The following is a 17,485-nucleotide window of genomic DNA, read 5'->3' on the forward strand; positions in this document are numbered from 1 at the left end:
CAGTTAGGCTTTGGTCCCACGATCTCCTGACGCTAGGGCATTGCCAGTACTCGCACTAGAACCAAACTTTACAAGTTTCAGTTGGTTTTATGATCCATTTCACAACGTATTCTCGGTCCTCCATTCCGCTTCGGTGCAGTATCCGCAATATTGAGCATCATGTCTCTGGCCTTGTCATCCACAAGATGGGTTGTAGGTTTCCTACTGGTCTTGCCTCACATACCCTGAATGTTCGCTCTAGATCCCGGATGCCTTGCAGTTGGCTTGGGGATTAGTTTGTACATGCCATTCAAATTCCTTTTCTATCCTACTTGGCTTGGTTTTTGCCCACTTATAGGCCTACCCACGATCATGGCTTAGGGCACACAACAAGCCATTTAGTCAGGTCAGCTAAAACACGCCTAGCTGGGTTAGGTTGTTCCTGTTGTTTTCTCCCTAGGGTTCTTCGGATACCTCTTGGCCGTAGCCATGACCACAAGTTGGTAAGGCTGATTAGTCAGCCTGCATTTGTGGGAGGGGCGGAGGCTCTTCATATACGAGCCACACCCTCACTCACAGGTGTGTGTTTTCAGGTGCCCCACCCTCCCTCCCTTATCTTCTCATTTCCACAGGGTATGCCCACTTATAGGCCTACCCACGATCATGGCTTAGGGCACACAACAAGCCATTTAGTCAGGTCAGCTAAAACACGCCTAGCTGGGTTAGGTTGTTCCTGTTGTTTTCTCCCTAGGGTTCTTCGGATACCTCTTGGCCGTAGCCATGACCACAAATATATATATATATAATATTTACTAAGCTATATCTCTGTATACATATATTGATGTTTTTTATAGGGCAGCTGTAACCAACACCTCCAATCTCATCTCATTGATTGGACTCCGGTTGGCTGACACCTCACTCCAATTAGCTCTTGGAGATGTCATTAGTCTAGGGGTTCACATACTTTTTCCACCTGCACTGTGAATGTTTACATGGTGTGTTCAATGAAAACATGGTAACATTTAATTCTTTGTGTGTTATTAGTTTAAGCAGACTGTGATTGTCTATTGTTGTGACTTAGATGAAGATCAGATCACATTTTATGACCAATTTGTGCAGAAATCCATATCATTCCAAAGGGTTCACATACTTTTTCTTGCAACTGTATATATGAGGGACAATGATTTACTTTGTGATGTTCCTGGGGGTGAATTTTTTTTTTTATGGCCAATGGAGTAGGGCAATGGTAACTTGCTGAAGCTGCCAGATGCAGAGGCAGGGGATAACAGGGAGGGAGCGGGCACAACATTGAATCTTTCTGCCCCGCTGCCGGCACTGGTGAGGAACACAAGGCTCTGACGTTTCGTGTACAGAGCCGGGCCACTCCCTAAGGCAGGGAGAAGCCTGTACAGGAGACGTCACCACCGGAGCCTGGTGGATGACGTAAGTAAGGGGTGATGTGACCCGCATCGGCCGTTCAGAAACACTGCAGAATAAATGATGTGAGTAAATTTTAAATGTATTTTTAATAATGTTATAAGCCACCATAACATATATAGATCCCCTTTAAAGGCTATGTATACCTTTTGGGGTAATTTTTTTTATTACATTGTACTCATTTAGAGCTAAAAAAAAAAAAAATCATTTGTTCTTTATTAACAATTTGGACCCCTTTTCTCTGTACAGGGGCTTCTTATCTCTCTGACCTTATAAACACTCATTATTGCTCAATTCTCATCTTACTGATAAGAATGTGGCTTAAATAAGTGTTTATGACCTTTTAGTAATTTAGAGATGATAAGGGTTATTAGATGACCGGCACGGTTAACCTTTTGTGACAGAACGGCAGAATATTTTTAATAAAGACCTATTGAAAACAAATATTTTTAGCCCAAAATGAGTAAAATGCCATCGTAAAAAATTGTCCCACCAAGATGTACTTGGCCTTTAAGTAGTGTTGAGTGAGTCGAAGTTTACGAAGTGAAATTCAATCCAAATTTCAGGAAAAATTTGATTCACCACAAATACGAATTTCTTGACACTTCATGATAATAAATACATTTTTCCTGAAGTGGCGCCAATTTTCACGTCGTCACCCTGGGCTAACGTGGGGATGTCAGCGTGTGAAAATTGGCGCATTTACTTCAATTAAGATGGCTGCGATGGCCTCTCCGTGATCAAATGGATGAGGTGAATATATTTTTTTTTGTTTTAACCTCTGATTAACCACCTATAGGCTGAATGTGACTCTCCGATGCCCCGATCAGCATTAAACGTGGCATCTAAGGGGTTAAATGACGGCGGGGCGGCGTGATCACCGTTCCCCCGTCATTGCACCCACTCCATACATCAGAATGTGATTCGTTACAAGGTCAATCGTAACAAATCAAATTCCTAGTCGAAGTTCGGTGAAGCAGCAAATTTTTTAAAACTTCGCTCATCTCATCCCTACTTTTAGGCCTCATGCACACGACCGTATGCATTTTGCAGTACGCAAAAAATGGATCCGCAAAAAATACGGATGACATCCGTGTGCATTCTATATTTTGCGGAACGTGACAGCTGGCCCTTAATACAACAGTCCTATCCTTGTCCGTAATGCGGAACGGAAATTCCGACATACGGAGACGGAATGCACACGGAGTACCCTCCGTTTTTTTTTGCGGACCCATTGAAATGAATGGTTCCGTATATGGTCCGCAAAAAATAAAACGGACACGGAAACAAAATACGTTCATGTGCATGAGGCCTTAAGCTTGGCACTTACAGGGGCAGGACCAGAATAAAAGCTTACACTACTCCTGATAATAAACGCTCCACAAAGTGTATGTTTGTCCTGTCTCCTGTGCCTCGATCTAGTGCTGTCAGCAGTTTTGCATGATCAGAACTGCTGACAGACTACTTTTAAGTCTTGTGTATGTTATTGCTATAGTAGAGGAGTAAGTATAAGTCCATATGACAACCCAAATACAAACTCTTGCTTTTAGTGGTTCCATTCATTTTAATAGAGGACACAGCAAAACAGCAGTCATTAGGTAGGAGATACGTGATGCAATATTAATAAAAACTTACTTGGAATATACTTTGTACAGTCTTTTATCATTATTTACAGTAGCAGTATATGTATTACACTTCTATCCTCCTCAAATTTGTTATTACCCCTATTAAGCAAATGACTTAAGAGCTATTCAGATATTATAGTAGATCGATCCCTATCAATTATTCGTTCACCCTCTCTTTGTCCTGGATCACGCTTCCATTAAGGCCTCTCAAGGGAGGTGTGTGTGTGTGTGTGTGGGGGGGGGGGGTGATCCCGTGTTGCCCTGTGATATGTATGTATGTATATGTCCCCTCTAGGTCCTTCCTGCAGTTTTTCTCCTCTGACGTACTCTCTAAGGACAGTCTTATATTGTCTGGAGTTAATTATTACGTTTTTTGCATGTTTTAAAAAATTCAATTTTTTTCTATTTATATGTTTTACTGAATGCAGGCGACTTTTCACCAAACTGTCAGGCCTTTTGCAAATGGACTCTATGGCAAATGATTGCATCGTGTCTTGTCTAAATAAGCCGCGTACGGTTCTATATATTAAATTTGTCATCTTCCACTTTATGCTGCGTTCATCTCGACTGCGCAAGATTTCTCAGAAGGCCAATAAATATGATCTATATCCCCTGCGGAGAAGGGGAAATGCAGGCTGAAATCCTATCTGTCATAAAAGTTGCATTATAATTAGAACATGTTGTTGTTCCCTATATATTAAAATTCAATTAGAGATTTTCTGCGGATCGGCGGTATAGAGGGGTCTAAAGTTCACGCATATAAATAAATGGCGGAGGAGATTACGTTTTTTTCTTTTTTTAACCATCTCATGGCTTAGAAGGATAGGAACAGCCTTGAGGGCACCCAAAGTACTATTGGGATGGACGAAAATCTCGTTGATGAGTTATATGGACACAAAGTTGGAGAGTTTTTTTTTTTCTAGTTTTTTTTTTTTCTAGTTTTTTTTTTTTTCTAGTTTTTTTTTTTCTAGTTTTTTTTTCCTCACTTATATACGTAGCTCTGACATATTTTGCAGCACTTTACGGGCATTATCATCACTTGTTGTGCCCAGTCCCCTGGGAGTGTGGGAGGAAACCGGAGAACCTGGAGGAAACCTACAGAAACACGGGGAGAACATACAAACTCCATGCAGATGTTGTCCTTGTTCGTATTTGAACCTAGAACTCCAGCGCTGCAAGGCCCCAGTGCTAACCACTGAGCCACTGTGCCAAGAAAAATTGCTAATTTGAACTCATAATTTTTTACATTTTTGGGGCGCGACTGCTTAGTAAGTGTGGGCCACTGTGCACACTATGGGGATCAACAAGTCACTACACTACATTGTGAGGCAAACTGAAAAGAGTTGTCTTGTTTTATGGTACCCTGACAACCGGCCCCCAGCTGTTTGAAAAAGGCAGTGGTTCTCCATGCGAGCGCTGCTTCCTCTTCATTACAACGTGAGTCGTCTCCCTTGCAGAGACGGTGCAGTTGAATTACAAGTATTCGCTCCGTTCAAGTGGATGGAGCGAATACTTATAATTACACTGCGCTGCCGAGCCTTCCGAGACAACGGGCAGTGTAATGAAGAGGAAATAGCGCTCACATGGGGCGCTGCCTCTTCTTCAAACAGCTGATCGGCAGGAGTGCCCAACGATGAGATATTGATAACCTATCATGAGGATAGATCATCAATATATACTGCCTGCACAACCACTTTAATTTAATTGACCCAGCCATTTTCCTAAAATCTTGTACTAACGGCCCCAGCTCAATACACAGCACCAGCTGATGTTCATGAGTTCCCTTTTCTTCCCACCACTGATTTCTTTAAGAAAAAATATATAAATCCGCATTGGAGAGAGCCGGGTCCTCATGAGCATCGGGACTCTTCATCTTACACTGTGTATTGAACAGCTCCAGCATTTTGCAAAGGGTATCTGTCCCTAGTTTGGTTAGGGAAGCAAAAACTGCTGACAGATCCCTTTGAAGGCTTGTATTTGCCCTATTAGGGCATATAGACACCATTTAGGGGGTCCCCAGCTCACTGTGGTACTGCATTTCTTTTCTGTATGTTTCCATACGGTGTTTTGTATGTGTATCCTATTTTTTCTGTAGTAATTAATGTGCATGATGAAAGTCTCCTCTCTTGACATTGAATACTAGAAGCTTCTGTACCGCACCCGGTCTCATCTCTTGGATTTGATCACAACTTTGAAGCCAGAACATACCACTAATGCATCCAAGGAGAACGCCTGAGGTGTGGGTGCAGCTTGATAGCACTAACAAACTGCTGTTGATCAAAACAAAAAAATTATTGGGGCTGTTACTTTAGGAAACATACCGGGAGATATCTGTAGGATGTGGAGACCACTCTTTGCTGGATGCAGGATGTAGAGTAATGCATACAGAGTTGTCCTGTGTGATGCCCAAGCAATCTAAATCTAGCAAGGCATATATGTACATATATGTATGGTGTCCATATAACTGCAATATACAGTATAAAAAATGAAAAAAAAAAGCCTTGTATGGTGAATGTGAGTAAATACACCTGAGCCCAAAGATCCAGGCTCTTTTACATAAGAGAAGTCCCTCGTAAAGGGGATCTTTCATAAAGACAACCCCACTCCATATTCCCTTTAGCAGGCATGCTCAACCTGCGGCCCTTCAGCTGTTGCAAAACTACAACTCCCATCACTCCCTGACAGCCTACATGTATCATCCTTCAGAAAGGCATTGTGGGAGTTGTAGTTTTTCAACAGCTGCAGGTTGAGCATCCCTGCCCTATAGGGACATCACAGAGAGGGTCACAAAGTCAGACCGGGAATCCATTTTGTATGAACAGTCCCTGTTCTTGAGAAGTAAAGCTTTGTTGGTTTAGAAAGATGGTCATTCATCTGACTGGCCGTCATGTATGGCTTCTTTGACACTGCCATTAGTAGTTCCGGCAGAGAACAGCCTGCTGGAGCTCTCTGGTTTCGACATTGTCAGATGTTACCGAAATGCCTGCCAACCCCATTGACTATAATGGGGGCTGACTAAGATGTGCCAAGATTCAGCTGGATCTCCACGGCACCCCATTGTAGTCAACGGAGCAGTGGGTATTCTGGTGACATCTGGCAGTGCCGTACCCAGAGAGCTTCAGCAGGCTGCCCTCTACCGGAACAGCCTTCAGAACTACTAACGGCAGTGTGGCCTAATACTTTATTACCTTGCTGGCCACAGCTTCCTCAGCTATTTGCCCTAGTAGCTGATTTTTGAAAGGGGTTGTCTCTAAGGCCTCGTTCACATCTCTGCTCTGTGCCGGAACAGCCTGCCGGCTCTTGCAGGATCCAGTGTTGCTGGATCATCTACTTCTACAGATCCCAAATGACTGCAATGAGGTCTGGTAGTGATCTGGCCACTTTCCGGCATAAATGCCGGGTTCCGGCCAAACTAAAACCGTTGCATGCAACATTTTTTTTTCCCAGCCGGCATTTACTTAGGGTTTACTGAACGGAGATGTGAACGTAGCCTAATGGGACAGCCTGGGCTAAGTATATCTAGATAAAACGTCTGATCTTCACACATTACGAATTACAGATCTCCCAAAATTTACGACACAGTAAGTTTTTACTCAGCACAAGGTACTTCATCATCTCTTACTAATGAAACGCGAGCAAACAAAATGAGTTTTATGGCGAGGCAGAGAAAATGATAGTGCCGTACATGGTGCACTAGACGCGGCGTTGTGAGATGAGACTTTACTGGCAGGTTTGTTGTAACTAAGGAAGACGTGTTGATCCAAAATACAATCCAGTTTTCATAGAGGAAGCAAGATTCTCGCGAAGCATTCTTTGAAATCACACTGTATCACTCTTCTTTTCTTAGAAATCTATAAAAGACAAGGAGAGAATTTCAGCAAGTAGAAGCAAGTAAAGCGGCCAACGCTGCCCGTGTTCCGTATCAGAGTTGCTGGATAAAACCACACTATGTTCCTCAAGAAAATAAATATCACACTCGAGGGAGATTGCGCAGGAAGAAAAGTATCGCTAAAATTCCACTATATACTGTATTACCGACGCTGCACGCGGATGAGGGTGAATGTATTGACAGAACTTCATATCTTTGGAATTTTATGTTCTGTTCCCTCCTGTGGAATTGTAGGGGTGGATTGTTTTCTTAATCTTGTTTCAAACAAGTATAAATTTGGCAATTTTTTTCTTCAGGTACAGATCTAGTAGAAATTGTGGTCATTTAAAAGAGAATTCTTGGCAGAACTCCTACATTTTCTAGTTCTCTTATTTTTGGCCCCAATTCTTGGCTTCCCATACCACCTGCCATAGAAGTGCCACTCAAAAAAATCCACTTCTGGGTCAGTTCTGCAAATTTGTTGGCCTCCGAAATACCAGATTGGGGATCTCGCCTTTTGATTTTATGCTTTGCTTACTATAGGAAGTGGGAGGATGTCCCAAATCTGGGTAAAACATAGATTGAGTTTTGCCCAAATGTTTCTTTCAGTGCTTTGGTTCTGCAAAATGATACAGTTGTGGGTTAAAGCGGTTCGCCAATTTCCTATATTGGGCACGGAGAAGCTGTAATTCCACTGCTGGCTGCTGCAATGTTGATGATGACCAGGTAAACACTGCCGAGAATGCGGCGCTTGAAACACCTGATCGGCGGGGATGCAGGGAGTCGGACCCCCCGCCAATCTGATATTAAAGACCTATCCTGAGGATAGGTCATCAATATAGCAAACTGTCCAAACCCTTTAGGATAAGTACATGATGTCCTGTGGTAGGTGGTGCCTGAAGCATGCACTATAGAAGTAGAAAGATCTTTTAAATAAAAGTTTTATGCAATCTTATTTTTAAAAAATCTATAGCAATGCATATGGAGGTTGGGGGGGCAGATGTTTTTGGTAGTGTTGGCTATATTTCTCTCTAGACAGTGGAGAAGGAAATCGCACTGTATACCATAAAGCGGTTTCTTTCTGGTGCTCTGTGTGAGGGGAGGAAGAGGTTAAAAAGAGCTGACTGCAATGGACTCCTGGGGCTTGATGAGCTGCTGCCCACCCACAGAAAGGAAAGAGAAAAGTCCTCCAGATACTAATAAAAGTTAAAAAAAAAGTTGAAAATTACACCGAAGAGTGGTGTTTTTTGCATTGATATATTTAAAATAATGTTGTGCATTAATATATATATATATTTACTTTCATATATATATATATATATATATATATTTACTGTAAACTGATAAGGGGCTCTAACCGGGCCAGAAAATAAACCCTTATAGTTTCAAACCGAAACCCTTTTTACTAACACACAGAAACCAGCCGGTAGCCCACACATCCACCTCATGCATGCATTTGGTTTGGATCCCGGCTTGAGCTCCGAGCAGTGCTGTTCCCGTTTCAGGCCGTGTCCTGCGTTCCATCAGCATCTATTTACACAATGTGATTGGGGCGGGGGATCGTATATCAGAGCGAATGTTTTTGTGTTTGCTGCTAGAACTGTTTACAGCAGGAATAGAAAGCACATCACTAATGACTGCCTGACTGGTTTGTTTGTAATAGCGGGACGTAGCAAGAGCCGGGATTGTGAAATGATCCAGTCTTCCGCATGTGGCGATTCTCGCTCGGGTCCATATTTAGCCAAGACTCTGCTTGAGAATTGTAATGACGCAATGCAGCAGCAATGTCGAATTTGCTCCATTGAAGTGATTTTAGCTCATTTTAGAGCTCGCCCGTCCTCGTCCTTGACCATCCGCTTTTGCCGTGGTTGTTTTGTTCCTAGTCATTAGAGTTAATGTAGTAGTCTTGCATAAGTAAGCATCACTCTCCTACTTCCTACACTGGCTTCCAGTCAAATGCTAATCAGTTCCCCATAAGCCAGGAATGTAGGCACGAAGGATACGGGGTAAACAAGCCTCGGAGGTTTAGGCAGCACAATCAGGTAAACAAACGCGAACAATATGAATCATTGCTGCATTAAGCAGAGCTAAACTCCTATAATAGTATCCGGCCGCAAATTGGTGGGGGAGGGGGACTTTACGAGTGGTTGATGGTAAGTGACAGGTTAATAAAGTGTGATCTGATTTATTTTAGTCCTAGGTCCTGCACGCTACCAGAACAGCTAGCCAGGGGCAAATGAGAAACATCCTGGTTGGTGCTCAATTAAAAGTATGAGGTGCCGTATGTAAAAGAGCCAGCAATAACACTGACATATTACTATATCGAAGTTTCCGTAGCTCTGATGGACTAGAAACGGGTCATATTTTATCTGCAATAAATGTATCTTTAAAGGGGTTGTCGCACTCCAGCAAATGGCATTTATCATGTAGAGAACATTAATACAAGGCACTTACTAATGTATTCTGATTGTCCATATTGCCTCCTTTGCTGGCTGGATTAATTTTTCCATCACATTATACACTGCTCGTACCCAGGGGTTACAACCACCCTACAATCCAGCACCGGTGGTCTTGCTTGAAGACTAATGAAAAAATTGACGGCCTCTCTGGTGGCTGGAAACGTGGGAGTGAACATAGGCACGCGTGCAGAGCAGCTCCCGTCCTTGCCACCTTGTATCCAGCGCTTTTTACTATGGTGGAAAAGCATGACCACCACTGCTGGATTGGAGGGTGGTCGAAACCATGGAACAAGTAGTTCCATGGTTCCAAATGTGATGGGAAAATGAATCCAGCCATCAAAGGAGGCAATATGTGGAATCACAATACATTAGTAAGTGCCTTGTATGAACTTTCTGTACATGATAAATGCCATTTGCTGAAGTGAGACAAACCCTTTAAGTAATCTCCTTTTAATTTAGGTTTACCGGTCCGCTATGCCACCTCTTATAGTTTTGTGGGTGGTGACACTGGTTTTAACTGCAAGTCATACTCTCACATGAGAAAAGTGGAGCTATAGGTGGAAATGTGAGGACCACAGTGATGTAACCATGCTGATGGGATTAGATGGGCCAAATGGTTGTTATCTGCCAACACATTCTATGTTTCTATGAATACTTGGTGGTGGTTGACATAATTGGCGGTCTGTAGAGGTGAGCGAGACTCTGTTCCAAATTGCTAGTCCATAAAATACATTTGGATGGGCTGTTTGACTAAAGTAGAATAAAGTAGAGACAGGTGAGTTAATTTCAGCGGTCTGTCATTTATAAGTTAAAAGTAAGTGGTTGCCGAGAACCAACATCACAATCCTTGCAGACTGGGCCTGGAGAAGAGTCCTGGCCACCTGAGAAGAGTCCTGGTTAGTCATGAATTCCCGCTCTCCTGCCCACCTGCTGATGGCTGACAGTCTCCTACCTAGTTTTCTCCCTTTCTCTCTAGGAGAGAACTGCCAATCATCAGCAGGTGGTCAGGAGAGCAGGAGATTATGTTTAACCAGGACTCTTCTCAGCTAGATGTGACTCTTTTCAAGGCCTGGGCTGCAATGATTATGATGCTGGTTCTCGGCAACCACTCACCTTTAGCTCATGAGTGACACAACGCTGAAATCAGCATTTCTGTCACCATTTTATGCTGCCCTCAGTGAGCAGTGCGGGTGAAGCTGGCAGCAGGAGAGCGTCCTTCACTCACTACGCCGAATACTAAACTGGACGGTGCAGGCGCGGGATTTTACGGTCACAAAGGAGAACTAGGATGTCAATCAACTGGACATGGGCGTGCCAAAGGGTGAGAGGACGGAGCCTCTAGGAGCTGCAGCAACGCCCCACTAGCACCTAGAGGCTCATTAGCATATTATAAAAGTCTTTATTTTGAGGGAACAGCGGCTTCAGGGAGATATAAGTCATACTGTTATGTTCTTCTGACATTAGCACATCGCCAGATACATAACGATTTTTCTGATGACAGAAACCCTTTAAGTGAATTACGTAATGGATTCCGTTCTCACGAAATCCATCAGGTAATTCAATGTCGGCATGCCGCATAATAATAGGTGTATGGTGTAAGGTTCCGTTCTGCTGGCCATACACTTGTATTATGACGACATGCAAAAAACGGAAAGCCTCTAAAGGCATTCCGGCATTGAATTATGTCATGGATTCCGTGAGAATGGAATCCATTACGTAATTCACTGAAACCCCAAACTCGAATCTGCCACAAGGCAGGGTCGCTCAACTCTAGTTCTTTTCACAAGGCTGTTTATTTAACAGACGTCAAAAAAATAGGACATGTCCTATTTTTTTTCCATTTTCACAGCCCGACCACCTCCATACACTGAAGAGGTGGTCGGGCTGTGAATGTAGTGTTAGCCTCAGGAGTTGATTGGCTTCAAAGAACATCTCTCACCTTTTGGAGGACCCAACACATTCCCACATTACACAGGCATTATGTACTGCTTCTTCTGCCCTGTGGGGGCTATATAGGAGCACTGAACACTTGCTGCTGGGTTGTTGCCAAAGTCTTTCAGACCACGCTGGGAGTTGTAGTTTTGCAACCCCTGGAAAGCACATGTTGGAGACCACTGCTGTACAGTTTAAAGGTTCTAGCAGCAGATCGCTTTGTGAGCAGCTTATCTTTAGGGAGCCTTCCAACAAAATGGGTTTGTCAGAAATGGACAACGCCTTTAAAAAAAACATTGCAGACTACCTCGTGATATTTTGCCGTCTGTATTTACTGACCACTCCATAGATTAGAGCTCTTTGTGCAGGAAAAAAAAAATCTAAGTAAAAGAACTAGGGAGCGTAGAAGTAGTAGTATAGCCACCCCTGCACACAGGTAATGTGTCTAGACCATTGAGTGTGGTGGCGCTCCCTCACTATTTATACACCTGCCACATAATGGTGTGATTGATGGTGTGTAGATCTCAGTATCGGCTACCACATTCTCCCTTTCCTCATTCCGTAGGATAAACATTCGGGGGGGGAATATTAATTACCTGTGGCCTCGTGAGCAGCCTAGTCCAGCAGGTCTGCCAGCATCTGAGAGGGTGTCTCCTACCGCTCTGGTAAATGCCCTGACAACAGGTGGGATACCACTGCCAAACCACAGCAGGCATTAAAGGGATAATCGGCCCGTATTCTTATAGGATATACGATGCCCTGAATGTGAACAATCTGAGGAATCTGTTGGCTTCAGTAGGCTGCTGGCACGGTGTATTGTTTGCTCCTTTATTAACCTTTTGGCATCTATGAATTTTTTTTATATCCATTTGAACTTTTTTTTTAACTTTTTTTTTGTAAGAACATCGAAACCAAATCAGTTGCCATTATGAAAATGACTGGTTGCATAGCTATTATATAACATAGGTCTGTATTTAGCTTAGACTTTATGTGGATAGGTCTCTATCCGCTTTGCATGTGTAGATCCCGCATTTTTCCCCTGGCAGGGTTTGAATGCTTTTGCAAAGTACCATTGGCATGAAAATGGTGCCACCAGTGGCCAATGCAAGTTGTTAAACTAATGGCATAGTTTATTTTCCTTTAGTGTCAAGATCTTAGCACTTTACTAGCTGGCCGATGTCTGGGCCCGCTGGCCATGGAGGTGATGTTTTACATTTGTCTGGAGGTAGACATTGGTCCACTGGGCATACACCTGGGACACTATTCTAGCTGTTTTAGGCAACATGCATACGGCGTGTACTACCGTGCAGGTCATGCCAAAATCCACTGGGGCAGTACTTCTATGGGAGAATAACTCCATACATACAACATGTAATGGAGTATGCCGCTTTTTTGGGGTCAGATTTGTACGTAACCCAACAACAAACAGCCGTGAGACCTAAAGGTCACTTGAGCCTCTGCTGACAGGTGATGTAGAAGAGCATCTAATTCCACCGTTGAAAATAAACCACTTGCAATCTTAAAGTGATTGACCAGGACTCAAATAGCGATGAACTATCTTCAGGATGGGTCATCACTATCAGATTGGTGGGGGTCCGACTTCTGGCACCCTTGCTGATCAGCTGGCTGAAGGGACCTTGATGCTCAGGTAAAATGTGCAGCCTCTACACAGCATACAAAGCATTGTAGAGCGGCTGTGCATGGTATTGCAATGGGACTGAGCTGCAGAAAGGCCATGTGACCCATATATGTGACGTCACAGGCCTAGGAAGAGGCAGCAGCGCTCATGCAAGCAGTTGGTTGTCATGCCGGGAGTCAAATCCCCCACCAATTAGAAACGTATGACCTGATGGGTCATCCATATTTGAGTCCTGGAAAAGTTATTAAATCAAGCTGCAGAGCCATGGATACTGCAGGAATAATCATTTTTGCAATGTTTTCCTAATTCTTCTCTCTCCTCTTTCCAGGGTTTCAGTACTGCACCGTCAATCCTCCCATGGCTTTGGATCTGACATTTGGGATCATGTGTGAGCTTCTGCAGCAGTGGAATCACATCGCACATGGTGTCACCGTCCTCTTAGAATGGCTGCTAGGAGAAGATGATCTCAGCAGTCCAGAAACCACGAAAATGGTAATTAGTAATTAGACTGACCGATGTCCATAGAATTACATAAAAGACCAAGCTGGAGGTGTGAAAAGCCACAGAGAACAATTATCTTGGACAGTCTGTACCCGGCCTGACGTAACCCACGAGACACAAATGTTGTGTTCTTCATATTACCAATTAGACGCACAGGTGTTGTGCATACCAACGCAGTCATTTTACAAGAGGATATGGCAAGGCATGAAGGCGGGTACATAATCATTAGGCTGTGGATTGCCTCTGTGCCAAGGGGGCTCACAGGACTTAAATTGTGACAAAGTGAAAGCAAATGAGCAAAAAAGGAACATAAACAGTATAGGTGTTTTAAGAGCTGTAATGATTATTGTGCATTACTGCAATGTCTGCCGAAACAGGAAAAGCTTTATAGTTATTTAATCTCCAAACATTTACTTACAGAGCGAGGAAGCTGCCAAGGAAAATATCACCCTCCTATGACAGGGGCTCTGAGTAGCTTTTAATTAATAGTAATTAGATTAATATGCACAAATCATTCTGATTCGGTAAAATAAACATTTCATGGAGCCACAATTGCACATTTCAAAGCTACAGAAACACAAAAAGGAAGGCTGACATTTTTGTAGACTGTTCTGGATAGGGAGACCATATGTATGTATACACCTGTATGTCTAATCAATGAGCTATTCTCCAGTGGAGACAGAGAGCAGTAGAATGCTGCCATTCTGCAGCCACCACTAGGTGGAGCGTTATTTTTGCTATTTTATTATACAGTATGAAGTCAGCGCCTGAGCTCCCTCTAGTGGTGGCTGCAGGCAGCTGAAATCTTATAATAGAACTGTGTAGACATATGAAACTGGCCACTGTATAGATAAATGCAAATATTATTTAGCACAGCGTGGTGGACATATTTAGATAAAGAAAATGTTTAAGTGTTGGCATTCGGTTTCAGATTTGGATATCCTATTTTCTGATGTTTAATGTTATTTACAATGTTATCTAGGATGACGTCTGTATCACACCAATCTTCGGACAGGACAAGCATCGCTCAATGATAAACTTGTCAATCTGCACTTGTCTGCATCAGCCTATTGCACTAGCTCAGTGATCTTCAAGTCCGGTCCTCAGGGCCCACCTGCCGGTCATGTTTTCAGGATTTCCTTAGTATTGAGCAGGTGATATAATTAGTGTCAGTGCATCAGGACTTACCACAGGTGGGATATTCTCACGTCATGGCTGGAAGGTGGGCCCTGAGGACTGGAGTTGCAGAACACTGCTCTAGCTGATACAGAGTATGTCGGGGAGGAACAATTGCTTCTGCAATTGTTTCTCTCCATTCGGTTGTATTGGTGATTGGTAGCCCATCACTGATTCTATAGGGGCAATGTGCTGCTGATAATCGGACATCTTTCATTCTGAATTAAGGATGCAACCAGCGGACAAATGAGTGTTTTGCTCTTTTGGTGATGGATTAAGATTATATGGGACCGTTATCGGGAATGAGATTTCCTTGGAACGCTGGTTTCCAATAACTGGCCCAAACATTGGGTCGTGTAAAAGAGTTAAGCCTCTTTTACACAACCCAATTGGGTTGGGTTCAATAAGGACATTAAAGGGGCACATAATGGTAAAATAACTGAACCTGGGTCCCTGCGGCTTGAAAAGGGTAATCTGAGTTGACTCATCCATAGATGTGACCTGCACTTACAGATCTCTGGGTTTGTAATTGCAGGAAACATAAATAAATAAAAATACCCCCTGCAGATGTTGCCCTAGACACAAGCTTTTATTGCCTACTTTTAGTACGCTTACTGGAGAGCCACGAAACGTGCTTCCTTGCCTACCTTTTAGTACCCTTAGTGGAGAGCCATAATGCCCAAAATACAGTACCTGCAGATGTTGCTCTAGACACAAGCTTTCTTGCCTACCATTAGTACCCTTTCTGGAGAGCTATGAAACACACTTCCTTGCCTACCTTTAGTACCCTTAGTGGAGAGCCATAATGCACAAATGGCTGATCGATTTCAATAAATGTGAGGTTTATTGGTTCAGTTCATTAGGACTTAGCAGCCACTTTCATTAGCAATAACTTAGAGCGTGGACTGTATATCACTGCAATTGTCGAATGCACTTTGTATTCTAGGTAAAATGTCTCTCAAGCTTCAGTCTACCGTTTTCTATTTAAAAAACTAAAATAAGTACATAAAACCGAAAGCCCATTTCCATTTTGTCCTCTGAATAAAGTTACCTCAGTGCAAAAATAGTTTGCCTGTGCGGTTTATATGTAACTGCTTGTGCAAATAAAAATAAAAAAGGTTTAGTCTGGACCTGTCCTTAGGTACAGTATATCATCCCTAGATAAATAAACCTGTCTAACACACATGTAATAGGAAGTACACTCCGATGACAGTTAGCTCTTCCAGGAATGTCTACAGGTGGGCTCCTGTCCTCCAGGCTTGCCTCCACATTGCAAACGTCTGTGAGGACACCAGGGCTTTTGCAGAACATTGTGACTGGCGATAAGTTATAATGTTCTTCCCTGAACATGGCTTTATATTATCCTAAAGACTTTAAGCCTAGATCACACCACTAACCAAATGTTCTTCTATGTGTTTGCAGACTGAAGATGATCTCTTCGAGAAAGGTGAAGCCAACTTTTGGGCTGAGAGGCTTGTATACGTTAGGCTACTTTCTAAACATCTCAAGGACCTCATAGCCTCAGATCCCCTCTGTCTACAAACCCAGGATACAAACCTACTTCAAATTTCCCAGGCAGTATATGAACGATCAGGCAAAGTCCAGCACAGTTTCCATGGTCTACCACCCACTCCCGAGTTCCTGAAGACTTCTGAATACACCAGATTACTGATTCATAAAGAAAGGACTGAGAGATGTATTCAGATTCTGGAACTTATTATTAAAAAGTAGACTCGATCATAAGTTGGACAAGATTTTTAATGTACTGGCTGACGGTCAAGTACGGCTTTGACTTTTTAAAAGACATTTCTCAAATTTGTTTTGATGGCTCAGAGTCACCATGTATTTTAACCAAAGTTATGCAAATAAAATAGTTCAGCTTTCATTATACGTCATTCTCGAGATGTGTGACATTTTAGATGTGGCCTGTTTACTGCTGCAGCAACAATATATCTAGAGCTCTACATGTGTTTGAGAGGATTATCAACCACTGAGTAGGAGCCATGAGTAGAGCATGAAATACGAGTTGCAACAGTTTGTTCCTTGAAAAGATCATAGTGAAAAACAGGATGTTGAGAAGCAGATGCAAAAGATTTACCTCCCCATCTAATAGAATGATTGTAAATTGTAGGAGGATATTTACGCAAATAGAGCAAACTAGAACTTGGAATTCGGCCCCTCTGTTCCGTTCCAGCAAATTTCTTACAAAACTCAACAGAATCCTGGCTAGCCATGCATTGTACGCCTTAATAGGGTCCCAAATTAGACACAGCTCGAACAAGTCCATGCCAGAAATATGCTTTGATGACCATACATCTCTCTGTGTCTCCGCTAAGTTCATGTGAACGTGCATGAAGACATACGTATGGTGAGTTCCCCCTGCTAGAGTTACACTAGGGAGAAAGTAGTTCTGTACATTCTGTACTGCCAGGTGTCAGACACCTGTGGTCAGTCAGATGTCCTGAACATACATACATACCATGCAAGCTTAGTGTTACGGAAAGAAGAGTAGTGAGTGTCAGGGAGGACTCTCCTCTTGTGTTTTCCCAGACATTTTGAAGGTCATTTTCCTTGTTGTGATTTTTCTAGATCTTAAAAGGGTTGTCTCATCTGGAGACATTGGTGGCATATTGCTAGGATATGCCATCAATGTCAGATAGGTGGGGCTTGAAGAGGTCCTATCTCCAGAATGCACAGTTGCTCTCCATTCATTTCTATGGGACTGCCAGAAATAGCCAAGCGGTTATTTTCAAAACTTCCATAGAAATATGTGTGATGCACACAACCTTCACTTTCGAGGGCCTGTTCTGGAGACAGGCGCAGGTCCCAATTCTGGGATCCACAGCTATCTGACATTGGTGGCATATCC

The 17,485-nt window shown here is 43.0% G+C and overlaps 1 protein-coding gene across 1 annotated transcript in view; it reads left to right on the forward strand.

Annotated features, from left to right (window-relative positions):
• The window catches only part of THADA (THADA armadillo repeat containing), a 579,731-nt gene extending 563,225 nt beyond the window's left edge, over positions 1 to 16,506 (forward strand). Inside the window, exons 37-38 of the mRNA XM_044289288.1 lie at positions 13,268 to 13,431; positions 16,039 to 16,506. Coding sequence (XP_044145223.1) covers positions 13,268 to 13,431; positions 16,039 to 16,347 — 473 coding nt within the window. The 3' untranslated portion in view covers positions 16,348 to 16,506. The remainder of the gene's footprint in view (positions 1 to 13,267; positions 13,432 to 16,038) is intronic.
• Positions 16,507 to 17,485: the final 979 nt, after the last annotated feature.

Source organism: Bufo gargarizans, chromosome 4 (genome assembly GCF_014858855.1).
Source record: "Bufo gargarizans isolate SCDJY-AF-19 chromosome 4, ASM1485885v1, whole genome shotgun sequence".
Lineage (NCBI taxonomy): Eukaryota > Metazoa > Chordata > Amphibia > Anura > Bufonidae > Bufo > Bufo gargarizans.